Source organism: Jaculus jaculus, chromosome 5 (genome assembly GCF_020740685.1).
Source record: "Jaculus jaculus isolate mJacJac1 chromosome 5, mJacJac1.mat.Y.cur, whole genome shotgun sequence".
Lineage (NCBI taxonomy): Eukaryota > Metazoa > Chordata > Mammalia > Rodentia > Dipodidae > Jaculus > Jaculus jaculus.
Window position 1 is genome coordinate 113,470,446 of NC_059106.1, and position 12,826 is coordinate 113,483,271.

At 38.4% G+C, this 12,826-nt stretch overlaps 1 protein-coding gene across 6 annotated transcripts in view; it reads left to right on the forward strand.

Annotated features, from left to right (window-relative positions):
- Ldah (lipid droplet associated hydrolase) overlaps nucleotides 1–12,826 on the forward strand; it is a 154,812-nt gene that overhangs the window by 95,525 nt on the left and 46,461 nt on the right. For 5 of the 6 annotated variants that reach the window (XM_045149046.1, XM_045149049.1, XM_004663763.2 and 2 more), the window contains one exon: nucleotides 2,989–3,241. The exons of the other annotated variant lie outside the window; for it this stretch is intronic. In XM_045149046.1, the coding sequence (XP_045004981.1) occupies nucleotides 2,989–3,241 (253 nt within the window). The remainder of the gene's footprint in view (nucleotides 1–2,988; nucleotides 3,242–12,826) is intronic. 6 annotated transcript variants of the gene reach the window in all.

Here is a 12,826-nt window from a genome sequence, read left to right on the forward strand (position 1 = left end):
CAAGGAACAGACTCACCACTGATGCTAAATAAATCCAAAGGCTAATTAAATCTACTTGAGGAAAGATAGAGGTAACATATCTAATGTATTAAAACTACTATTGTCATGATTGGGGGTTTAAAAAAGTCCTTTAAAAATACACAAAAAACAATCACAATAAAATTTAGAAATGGGCACAGAATGTGAATAGACATTTCTTCAGAAAAAGCATGCCAGTAGGTATAATAATGAAAAAGTGCTCAACATTAGTAATCATGATGAACATGCAGTGCAAACCAAAACCACCATGATGTGTCAACAGATACACATTAGGATAATTATTTTAAAAAGCAAAAATAACATGCTGGTGAGGATGTGGAGAAATTAAAAACCTTTGTACAGCATGTACACTGTTGGGCATATCCTGCTAGTAAGAGATAAGTTGGTACAACTGCTCAGAAAACCATTAGGAATTAGCTCCTAAATCTGATCATATGCATGCCATGTGACCTAGGATTTCTACTTCAGGGTAGTGCAGCCAACAGAAATGCATATGCATGTGCACCAAGAGATACATACGAAACTGTTAATAGAACCTACAGTTTCCAGTTCCACTTGTAGAACCTTGGAAGTTGCAACTTCATCCTAAGTAAGAAGATAAAAAGATAAAAAGTCAACTGTTCTTCTTCAATACATAAGGGACATAAGGTACCTCTGTCCCCAAAGATGGGGATACACAGCATCAGAGCTTGCTATGTCATAGATTCACAAGAAGAAACTATGTAAACTCCTGGCAATGCCTGAAAACAGAACTGTAATTGACAAATTACTAAAGACTCAGAGCAGACAACTCTAGAGTTAAAAATTCCAGGAGAGAGCCAGGCGTGGTGGCGCATGCCTTTAATTCCAGCTCTCGGGAGGCAGAGGTAGGAGGATTGCCGTGAGTTCAAGGCCACTCTGAGACTACAGAGTTAATTCCAGGTCAGCCTGGACCAGAGTGAGACCCTACCTCAAAAAAAAAAAAAAAAAAAATCCAGAAGAACCTGGTGCATGCCTTTAATCCCAGCACTCAGGAAGCAGAGAGGTAGGAGAATCACAGTGAGTTCGAGGCCAGCCTGAGACTACATAGTGAATTCCAGGTCAGCTTGGACCAGAGTGAGACCCTACCTCGAAAAAACATAACAAAACAGAAAATTCCAGGAGACTAGAGATGCTGTGTGAGAACTATATAATTTTGTTACATTTACTGCCAGGAACTCAAATCAAATTCTCACAGTAAGCATTGGGAAAATGTCCCCTTGTACTTCTGGATAAAGCAGAAACAAAGAATCATTTTAAAATATAACCAAGTTGTGTGCTCTCAGCACGACCTGATATCAGGATTTAACCAACTAGATCCCAACTAACTTGGGGAAAGATAAATATTCAATTCCAGGCTGTTCTAACCTTCTATGTTGAAGATAGAAGTACCCAACTCCAGTCTACTCTAGTTATCCTGTCCCATCTAAGGGTGAGAAAAACACTGAGGAACACCATGAGTTTCTATTCCAGAGGCATAGGCATCCTAAAAGGCTGTAGAATGCTTCTCCATGCATAGCACCACTTTGTTACTATTAGCTTTCTTACAGCAGTTACTTTTGCCTACTACATCATCTGTAGCTAGCAAGAAAAGAAATTACAAAGTATACCAAAAAAAAAAAAAAAGAGCCCTCACACAATCCAAGGTGATGGAGTAAACAACAGACACAGACATGTAGGGGTATTAGGATCATCAGACCAGGAGTTTGAAACAATGATTAATTTAGTATACAAATAAAGGTTTTAATAAATAAAATAGACAGCATGGAGGAATACATGGGAAGTATATGCAGATATAGAAATCCTAAGTGAGGAAAAGAAATACTGTCTACCCAAAATACTACAACAGAAACAGAAATTCCTTTGATAGACTTAGGAATAGTTTGGGCATAACTGAGTGAAGAATTTTTGGGTGTGAAGATACCTCAATAGAAACCTCTAACCCAAAACTGCAAACAGAACCAAGAATAGAACATAATGTCCAGCCGGGCGTGGTGGCACAGGCCTTAATCCCAGCACTTGGGAGGCAGAGGTAGGAGGATCGCCATGAGTTTGAGGTCACCCTGAGACTACATAGTGAATTCCAGGAGAGCCTGAGCTAAAGTGAAACCCTACCTTGAAAAACCAAAAAAAAAAAAAAAGAAGAACATAATATCCAAAGACCATGGGGCACTACAAGCACCATAGTGTATGAGTGATAAGAATCCCATAAGGAGATAAAAGCAAAGCGAGTAGTCTAAAAATGATGGCTAAGTTTATTTCAGATACCAACTGCAGGGCCAGGAAACTCAGGTTACCAAGCAACTACTCTGGCCTCCTCATCTGCACACAGTGTGCTTACAGCATACCACCCATACTACACACATGCACACACTCAAAGAAAAAAAAAGGAAAAAAAAAAGAAATTCTAAGTAGTAATGGATCCTTTCCTATGGCTCTTCTTCTAGAATCATTACTAAGTTGGTGTACCTGTGTTCCTTTTTGGTTTTTCGAGGTAGGGTTTTACTCTAGTCTAGGCAGACCTGAATTCACTCTGTATTCTCAGGGTGTCCTCAAACTCATGGTGATCCTCCTATCTCTGCCTCCCAAGCGCTGGGATTAAAGATGTGTGCCACCATGCCCAGTTTAGTTCCTATTTTCAATAATCCTTCACAGGAGTGGTGAGATGCTATGGCAATCTAGGCATCTTCTAGGATTATCTTTCCTCCATGAAAAGTAACACTAACACTTCCAGGGACATACTTTTGTCCTATCTATACTGGGTATGGGGTGAGAGGGCTGTCAGGGGTGGTTGTTTTCAGTCTGAAGAGGTCTCCTCTAGTTATGTTCTAAAACCTCATCCCTCCTCATTAGAGTACAGTGGGAAGAGCAACAAAGCAGTTCGCCAGCCCTTAAGAAAACCTCTCAAAAGTGTGTGTTTCTTTATCATAGGTCATTCACACCTTTCTGCTGTTCCCAACAATTGAGCGAATGTCTGAGTCACCTAATGGCAGAATTGCTACTCCATTACTCTGCTGGTTTCGATATGTGCTTTATGCTGCTAACTATCTGATACTTAAGCCATGTCCTGAGAAAATCAAGTTATTGTTAATCAAAATGGCCTTTCAAGTAATGAACCTGAAGAATGAAATCTCATCAATGAAGGAAATTTCACTGACATACCTCTTACACCCATTCTGCCTTGGTAAGCACCCTTTTCAAAGTTTCACCTTTACCATTGTTTAACAAAGTGCAGAATAACCTTGTACAGTCCATGAACAGCAAGCCAGCATTTATTTGTTGAATTTCTTTTCTTCTAAAAGCTGAAAGCTAGGAATATATAAACTTAGAAATTGAGTGAGAGGAGCTCTACATTAAAAAATGGGTGGAAAAGCGTCACCATGCTTTAATGTTAACTTCTGCTGCTGATCCTGCATTCCATGAATGCATGAAGAGAAGCTCGCTGTGGAGCACACAGCGCATGTGGAGTCCTCACAGGAAGCCAGGTGTGCCCCATGAGTTCATTGGTCTGCAAAGACAGCCTAAACCATTCCCCTAGAGTTAGCATATTATGCTTTTATTTTCTTCCTTTAAATTGTTTTGGAGGAAATGAAATGGTACAAACAATGAGTCATCGTTATGAGATGTATTTTCATACTGGTGCTTGATGAGTCTTTTCTGAGCATGCCAAGCAGTGTCTTCTCTTTGTAGCTTGAGAAATTGCTTTACATTTCCTTCTATTCTGATGAACTAAGTCAGACTGATATTTTGCTCCTTAAACATCTTGGGTTGTAATCTATGTTTTTAGATTATGTGAATTTATTTAAAAATAACTTCTATAACAAAATAATCTTACTTTTTTAATCTACAAAATTGGGGTAGCAATGCACATATTTCAAAAGATTATTCTAGGATTAGATGCAGTAATATATGCAAAGTAGATGATCTATCTAGTATTTTATTTGAAGTAGACCAATGAACAACATTAATAACAGTAATGGTAAGTACAGCTAATGGCACTGATCCAATTATTTACTTATGGTTGCCTAAAGAAATAGAGAGGTTTGCATATTATTATTGTCTCCCATTTTATGAAAGAATAAACTGAGGTACAAAGAAGTTACATGATTTGCTCAAAGTCACACAACCAGTGGATAATGTTCCAACCAGGTAGTGTGCCACTTCCTTACCCCATAGCTGCTTGTTACCACGTAGTCCTGATAATGGTAGACAGGGCTCCTTAATGATGTTTAGTGTTGTTGCCCATATTAAGAGTGCTACAAGATGGTGTGATGGTGAATTAAAATTAGGTTACTGCTGTGCCTGTCCAGTCATACAGTTGCAACTGTATGTATGGGAGGTGTTTTTCCAAGTATGTAACCAGAAGTGCTCATTGCAAATATAAGACAGCTTGTTTTCTCTATATGACATAGGGAGATGGGTAATAAGGCAAGACAGCCATATAAATTACCAAAGGTTGAAGTTGGAGCTGTCCCTTAATGACCACCTGTTCCAAAACCTCACGTTCCTGCAGCACAGACAAGTGGCCTAGGAAGTTAAAATGCTGCCACCCAAGAGCCCATCCTCTAGTTCTAATTGTGGTTCTATTCTGTGGGTCATTTTAGTCAAGTCCCCTCTTTAGATTATATCTCTTGATCATATTAAGAATTGGACTAAGGTCTCAATGCCCCAACGAAAAGACATAGATTTGCAGACAGGGTTAAAAAGCAGGATCCTACAATTTGTTGTCTCCAAGAAACTCACCTTTCTACAAAGGATAGACATTATCTTAGGGTGAAAGGTTGGAAGACGGTGTTTCAAGCAAATGGGCCTAGAAAACAAGCAGGGGTTGCTATCCTAATATCAGACAGGGTAGACTTTAGTCCGACGTTAGTCAAGAAAGATAAGGAAGGTCACTTTATATTGATTAAGGGCACACTCCAACAGGAGGACATTACAATCCTAAACATATATGCACCTAACATGGGGGCTCCCAAATTCGTCAAACAAACACTATTAGAACTAAGGTCACAATAACACCAAACACAGTGGTGGTGGGGGACTTTAACATCCCACTCTCATCAATTGACAGGTCATCCAGGGAAAGAATAAACAGAGAGGCATCTGGACTAAATGAGGTCATAGAAGGAATGGACCTAACAGATATATACAGGACATTTCATCCAAAGGCTGCAGAATATACATTCTTTTCAGCAGCACATGGAACATTCTCTAAAATAGACCATATATTAGGACACAAAGCAAATCTTAACAAATTCAGGAAAATTGAAATAATTCCTTGCATTCTATCTGACCACAATGGAATTAAACTACAAATCAGTAGCAAGAAAGGCTATAGAGCATACACAAAATCATGGAAACTAAACAATACACTACTAAATGATGAGTGGGTCAATGAAGAAATCAAAAAGGAAATCAAAAAATTTATAGAGTCAAATGATAATGAGAACACAACATACCAAAATCTCTGGGACACAATGAAGGCAGTTCTAAGAGGTAAATTTATAGCCTTAAGCGCCTATATTAAGAAATTAGAAAGGTCGCAAGTAAACGACCTAATGCTTCGCCTTAAAGCCTTGGAAAAAGAAGAACAAGGCAAACCAAAAATTAGTAGATGGGAAGAAATAATAAAGATTAGGGCAGAAATTAATGAAATAGAAACAAAAAGAACAATCCAAAGAATTAATGAAACAAAGAGTTGGTTCTTTGAAAGGATAAACAAGATTGATAAATCCTTAGCAAATCTGACCAAAAGAAAGAGAGAAGAGACACAAATTAATAAAATCAGAGATGAACAAGGTAAAATCACAACAGATTCCAGAGAAATTCAAAAAATCATAGGGACATACTATAAAAGCATATACTCCACAAAGTATGAAAATCTGAAAGAAATGGATGATTTCCTTGATCTATATGACCTACCTAACTTAAATCAAAATGAGATTAATCACTTAAATAGACCTATAACAAACATGGAGATCCGAACAGTTATCAATAATCTCCCAACTAAAAAAAGCCCAGGCCCGGATGGATTCACTGCTGAATTTTACCAGACTTTTAAGGAAGAGCTAACACCATTGCTTCTTAAGCTTTTCCAGGAAATAGAAAAAGAAGGAATTCTACCAAACTCCTTCTATGAGGCCAGCATCACCCTGATACCAAAACCAGGCAAAGATAGAACAAAAAAAGAAAATTACAGACCAATCTCCCTCATGAACATAGATGCAAAAATTCTCAACAAAATATTGGCAAACAGAATACAAGAGTATATCAAAAAGATCATTCACCCTGACCAAGTAGGCTTTATCCCAGAGATGCAGGGATGGTTCAACATACGCAAATCTATAAATGTAATACATTACATAAACGGGTTGAAGGACAAAAATCACATGATCTTCTCATTACATGAAGAGAAAGCATTTGACAAAATCCAACATCCCTTCATGATAAAAGTCCTACAGAGACTGGGAATAGAAGGAACATATCTCAATATAATAAAGGCTATTTATGACAAGCCTACAGCCAACATATTACTAAATGGGGAAAAACTGGAAGCTTTTCCACTAAAATCAGGAACAAGACAAGGGTGTCCACTGTCCCCACTTTTATTTAATATAGTTTTGGAAGTCTTAGCCATAGCAATAAGGCAAGAGACACACATAAAAGGGATACAAATTGGAAAGGAAGAAATCAAGTTATCATTATTTGCAGATGACATGATTCTATACATAAAGGACCCTAAAGACTCTACTAGCAAGCTGTTAGAGCTGATCAAAACCTACAGCAATGTAGCAGGATACAAAATAAATACACAGAAATCAGTAGCCTTCATATATGCTAACAACAAACACACAGAGGATGAAATCAGAGAATCACTCCCATTCACAATTGCATCAAAAAAAAATAAAATACCTTGGAATAAACCTAACCAAGGAAGTAAAGAATCTATACAATGAGAACTTTAAAACACTCAAGCGAGAAATTGCAGAAGACACTAGAAAGTGGAGAAACATCCCTTGTTCCTGGATTGGAAGAATCAATATCGTGAAAATGGCAATCTTACCTAAAGCAATCTACACATTTAATGCAATCCCTATCAAAATTCCAAAGGCTTTCTTCATGGAAATAGAAAAAACAATCCAAAAATTCATTTGGAATCACAAAAAACCTCGAGTATCTAAAATAATACTGAGCAACAAAAAAGAGGCTGGTGGTATCACCATACCGGATTTTACCCTATACTACAGAGCCATAGTAACAAAAACAGCATGGTACTGGCACAAAAACAGACATGTAGATCAGTGGAACAGAATAGAGGACCCAGATGTAAGCCCAAGTAGCTATAGCCACCTGATATTCGATAAAAATGACGAAAATACTCATTGGAGAAGAGACAGCCTCTTCAGCAAATGGTGTTTTGAAAACTGGATAAATATCTGCAGAAGGATGAAAATAGATTCTTCTCTCTCGCCATGCACAAGAATTAAGTCCAAATGGATTAAAGACCTTAACATCAGACCGGAAACTTTGAAACTGCTAGAGGAAAAAGTAGGGGAAACCCTTCAACATATTGGTCTTGGCAAAGACTTTCTGAATACAACCCCAATTGCTCAGGCAATAAAAAAACAAATTAACCACTGGGACCTAATGAAATTACAAAGATTTTGCACCGCAAAGGACACAGTGAAAAAAGCAAAGAGGCAACCTACAGAATGGGAAAAAATCTTCGCCAGCTATATATCTGATAGAGGATTAATATCTAGGATATACAAAGAACTCAAAAAGTTAAATAATAAGGAATCAAACAAGCCAATCAAAAAATGGGCTATGGAGCTAAATAGAGAGTTCTCAAAGGAAGAAATACGAATGGCATATAAGCATCTAAAAAAATGTTGTACATCACTAGTCATCAGGGAAATGCAGATTAAAACTACATTGAGATTCCATCTCACTCCTGTCAGATTGGCCACCATCATGAAAACAAATGATCATAAATGTTGGCGGGGATGTGGAAAAAAAGGAACCCTTCTGCACTGCTGGTGGGAATGCAATCTGGTCCAGCCATTGTGGAAATCAGTGTGGAGGTTCCTAAAACAGCTAAAGATTGATCTACCATATGACCCAGCTATAGCACTCCTAGGCATATATCCAAAGGATTCATCTCATTTCCTTAGAAGTACATGCTCAACCATGTTTATTGCTGCTCAATTTATAATAGCTGGGAAATGGAACCAGCCTAGATGTCCCTCAACAGATGAGTGGATAATGAAGATGTGGTACATTTATACAATGGAGTTCTACTCAGCGGTAAAGAAAAATGAAGTTATGAAATTTGCAGTAAAATGGATGGACCTGGAAAGTATTATACTAAGTCAGGTAACCCAGGCCCAGAAAGCCAAGCGCCACATGTTCTCTCTCATATGTGGATCCTAGCTACAGATGACTGGGCTTCTGCGTGAGAATGAAAATACTTAGTAGCAGAGGCCAGTAAGTTGAAAAGGAGACATAAAGGGTGGAGAAAAGAAGGGAGGAGGATACTTAATAGGTTGATATTGTATATATGTAATTACAATGATTGTAATGGGGAGGTAATATGATGGAGAATGGAATTTCAAATGGGAAAGTGTGGGGGTGGGGAGGGAGGGAATTACCATGGGATATATTTTATAATCATGGAAAATGTTAATAAAAATTAAAAAAAAAAAAAGAATTGGACTCCATGTCCTCTAAGGACCACTCTACCTTTCAAAATAATTTGAGACCACATGGAAATGAACATTTGAAATTCTAGCAAATGTATTTGAAATTTTCCATATGTCCTTCAGTAAGACTGTTTAAGTCCCCTGTATTGTCCTCCCACCTAGGCAGTTTTCCTTATCAAAAGGATTTTATTTTCTTTTGTTTATTTTATTAATTGATTTGAGAGTGACAGAGAAAGAGGCAGAGAGAGAGAGAGAGAGAGAATGGGTGTGCCAGTGCCTCCAGCCACTGCAAATGAACTCCAGATGCATGTGCCATCTTGTGCATCTGGCTTACGTGGGTACTGGGGAATCGAGCCTCGAACCAGGGTTCTTAGGCTTCACAGGCAAGCGTGTAAGCCATCTCTCCAGCCCCAAGCCATCTCTACAGATGCAAAAATGATTTTAGAAAGCATTCTCCTCTGGGAAGATGGAGTAAGTGTACTTTCCCCCTTTCTCCTGAGTGCATTTAGAGGTTTGAAGACCCACAGCTCCAGGACTGAGGGCACTGTTCGGTAAGCAGCTGCCTGTGCTTTCCTTGTGGCTTCTTAGAAGTATTTTCTAATCTCGTATCAGGATGTGGAACATAAGAAATGTATGCTTTTTCTATGTATGTATGTATATATGTATGTAAAGCTTACATACAGCAGTTTAGATCACAGTTATATTTTTAATTAGTGGATAGTGTAATCAGATGTTTAATTTTTGTTTGAGGAAGTACTTGTGTATTTTTCAATTTTTGTATACCAAATTTATGAATATACTCTTTGGTCAATAGATTCCAGAAACTATGAGAAAGAACAGATTCTTCCTTTTAGTTGCTGTGATTGACCTCTAGCCACATCTCCCAAGAGCCTCGAGTGCAGGCAGAGGGAGCATGACAGTTTACACAAAAGCACATTCTTCTCCCTGACTCAGAGCAGGCAGAGCCACCCAGCCACAATTTGCAGCAAGCAACCATAGTAGTTATGCCAGGTGTAAAATAGAGTAAAAATCAACTGAGCATTCTTCATCTCTCTACAGAGTTTCAAAGTATACCTCTTATTTCTGACATCCTTTTCTCCTCTGGTCTTCTAGTCCCTTGGCTTTGAATCTGGCCTTTTGATATCTAAAGGATCACTACTTCAGTAGTCTGGATTTCCCCTTATCCACAAAATCCATGTAACTTCAGTTAAAAGGAAAAGAAGTTAGAATTTCCTTCTTTCTTCTCTGAGATCTTGACTGTTCCTCTGGTTGAGTATTTAATTCAGTCTTTTCCTAAGTGACCCTAAGTTGATCATTAGCCAAGGGTCTCAAGCATCCTGGGCAGCTCATCCACCTGTCCTCTCTAGAGTCCCAGTGTCACTCTGCCTCCTCTTACTACAACACTCATCCATCACAGAAGCTACTTTTGTCCAGTGGTACACTAGCCTGCTCTTTGACAACCAGTAGCTTGCTTGCCATGACAGAAGAAGGCCTCACATGAGAGAAAGAGCAGTGCTCATGAGACATGACCACAGGCTATAGATGATTAGTGGGCCATGCCAGAGCTTATGCCTAGTAGATGGCGAAGGTAACGAATTTTTGTTGCAGCCATGTGAACCAGTGTGTTATGGTTTTCAGGTTACGTGGAAGGAGGTGTTGTCAAGGAAAAAAGATAGGCCAGAAATCATTCGCAGTAGCCCTGTGTGATCCAACCGGATACTTCCCCTGCAGACCTGCTTCAGTGCAACTTGACTCTTGTTCAGATAATGACCTTTACATTGCTAGTTTGCTTTGTAGGAGGCCTTGCAGTGTTTTCACATTGTGTAATGTCTGTAGTCAGTAGAAATCTTACGGAAACAAATGGAGGAAATTTGCTAGTCCAAGTAGTGGATAATAAATCCTGCCTTGCCTAGATAGTAAGTGTTTCTCTGTATCCTTTAGTTAATACAAACATTTCTGTTGTTTTTTTTTAATAAGACTGAAAACTTCAAGAATCAAAATATTCAAGTATTTCAAATACAAAGAGGGCACCCTTCATAAGCACGCTGTCAAAAACATAGACGGACATTCTTGTGTTATGATTTATTCAATAACAATAAATTTACAAGGTATGGTGGTTTCAGTGGTAGCAATTTACCAGATACTTCCCCATTCCATAATAGCCCCTGCCAAGACAAACATGGGTTCTTTTATTCCAATCTTAATTACTAATGTTAACTCTCAAAGTCATATATTACACAGTACCTGTGTGTATACATACATATACATATGTGTGTATATATATGTGTGTGTGTATACATGTATGTATGAATGTATGTATGTGTATGTAGCCTACAGAATAACTATAAAGATTAACTGTGCTTAACAAAAGCAAAGAGGCTTGAGAGGCCAGAGCTGGAAAGCTAATAGAAATATAAGTCTGTATTGGTAAGATAACATACTGCAAAGAAAGCTGGAGGATCTGCTGCTGACCATAGAGTCAGGCTGGTGGGTCCGAGCTAAGCAGCAGAGGAAGAGAACAGGACAGGATCCAGAAGAATAGGTGGATGAAAGAACAAGCAAATGGCAGACAGCATTTGAGTAGCAGGTTGTGTCAACATCAGGAACTAAGCTAGGCTGAAATAGACAGTAGTTCCTTGATGCATACACCAGATGACCACATGACAGGTCCAGAGGGGTTGTTGCAATATCATTGCTAGATGTCCACTTTTTAATTGGGTCCAAATAAGGGAGTTACATTCTTCCCTTGGTCCACTGTATCTCATAAATTCCTGGGTCTGGTTTTCCTGATAGGATTTCAATACCTCTGTGTGTTTCTACAGTCCCAGTTTACCCTGATAAGTTTATAGGGCGGTACCTTTTCTACTCTCAGGAATTAGTCATGTAGCAGATGCCACATAGGTGGTACTGGTCAGATGGTGCTATTCACATGTCCATCCAGATGCAGTTGTCCTCCACCCTCAATATGCCATCAAAAGCTACTTGCAAAATGGAACCTCTCAAGGCAAGGCAAAGTCTGAAAAACCACTGCTTAACACAATATAGAGTAACTCAGAACCGGACATAGCCTGCTCATAACACCTCCCCCCATCCCCAGTAGGCTAGAGTTCTGGGCATCAGTGTTCTTCTCCAGCCAGAGTGAGGGAATTGTCACACCCCATCCAGGATCCAGAGAAGAGTAGCCCTAATTCAATTAACATATAGTTTAAATATTACCATTTCATTCATCAGGGTAACTTGTGTAACTGCATTGTTTTAAATGTTATTTTTAGAGAATATACCTGGATTTTTCCCCCTTAATTTCAACTCTGGAATGTTTGCTACTACATATTTTCCCTCAAGTAGATGTTCTTCCATTTCATGAGAAATAGACTTTCCACTGAGACAGCTAAATTGGATTTTCTGATCAAAGCTAAAAGAAAATATATTTTAACTCAACAGTATCATAGGTCAAATAATTAACTTTTTAAAATATTTGAAGGTCTTTGTGTTAGGCTAAATTGATGTTTTAATTCCTTTCAGTTACCTAACTAGAAAAACATAGCACAGAGACCTGAGGAATTCCTAGTGGGTTACGTTACTTTGTTGAATAATTCTTGTAAAAAGAAACCTTCATAATTTTTGCTTTCCTTGATCAATATGGAAATAACTTTAAAACATTTACAATGATATAAAATGAACTAAATTATTTAATAAGACAACATAAGCTTCATTAAAGAATCACACATTTATTCACATAATATTTTATTCAATCTCAGAATAATTTTTTAAATAAGAAGAAACCAGACTGTTAGGTTGTCTGTTCTCTCAGGTGAGCAACTTGTGGTATATAATTTTTTTTTGTTTATTTTTATTTATTTATTTGAGAGCAATAGAGAAAGAAAGAGGCAGAGAGAGGATGGGCGCCAGGGCCTCCAGCCACTGCAAAGGAACTCCAGATGCATGTGCCACCTTGTGCATCTAGCTTATGTGGGTCCTGGGGAATCAAGCCTCGAACCGGGTCCCTAGGCTTCACAGGCAAGCACTTAACTGCTGAGCCTTCTCTCCAGCCCCAATTTGTGGTATAT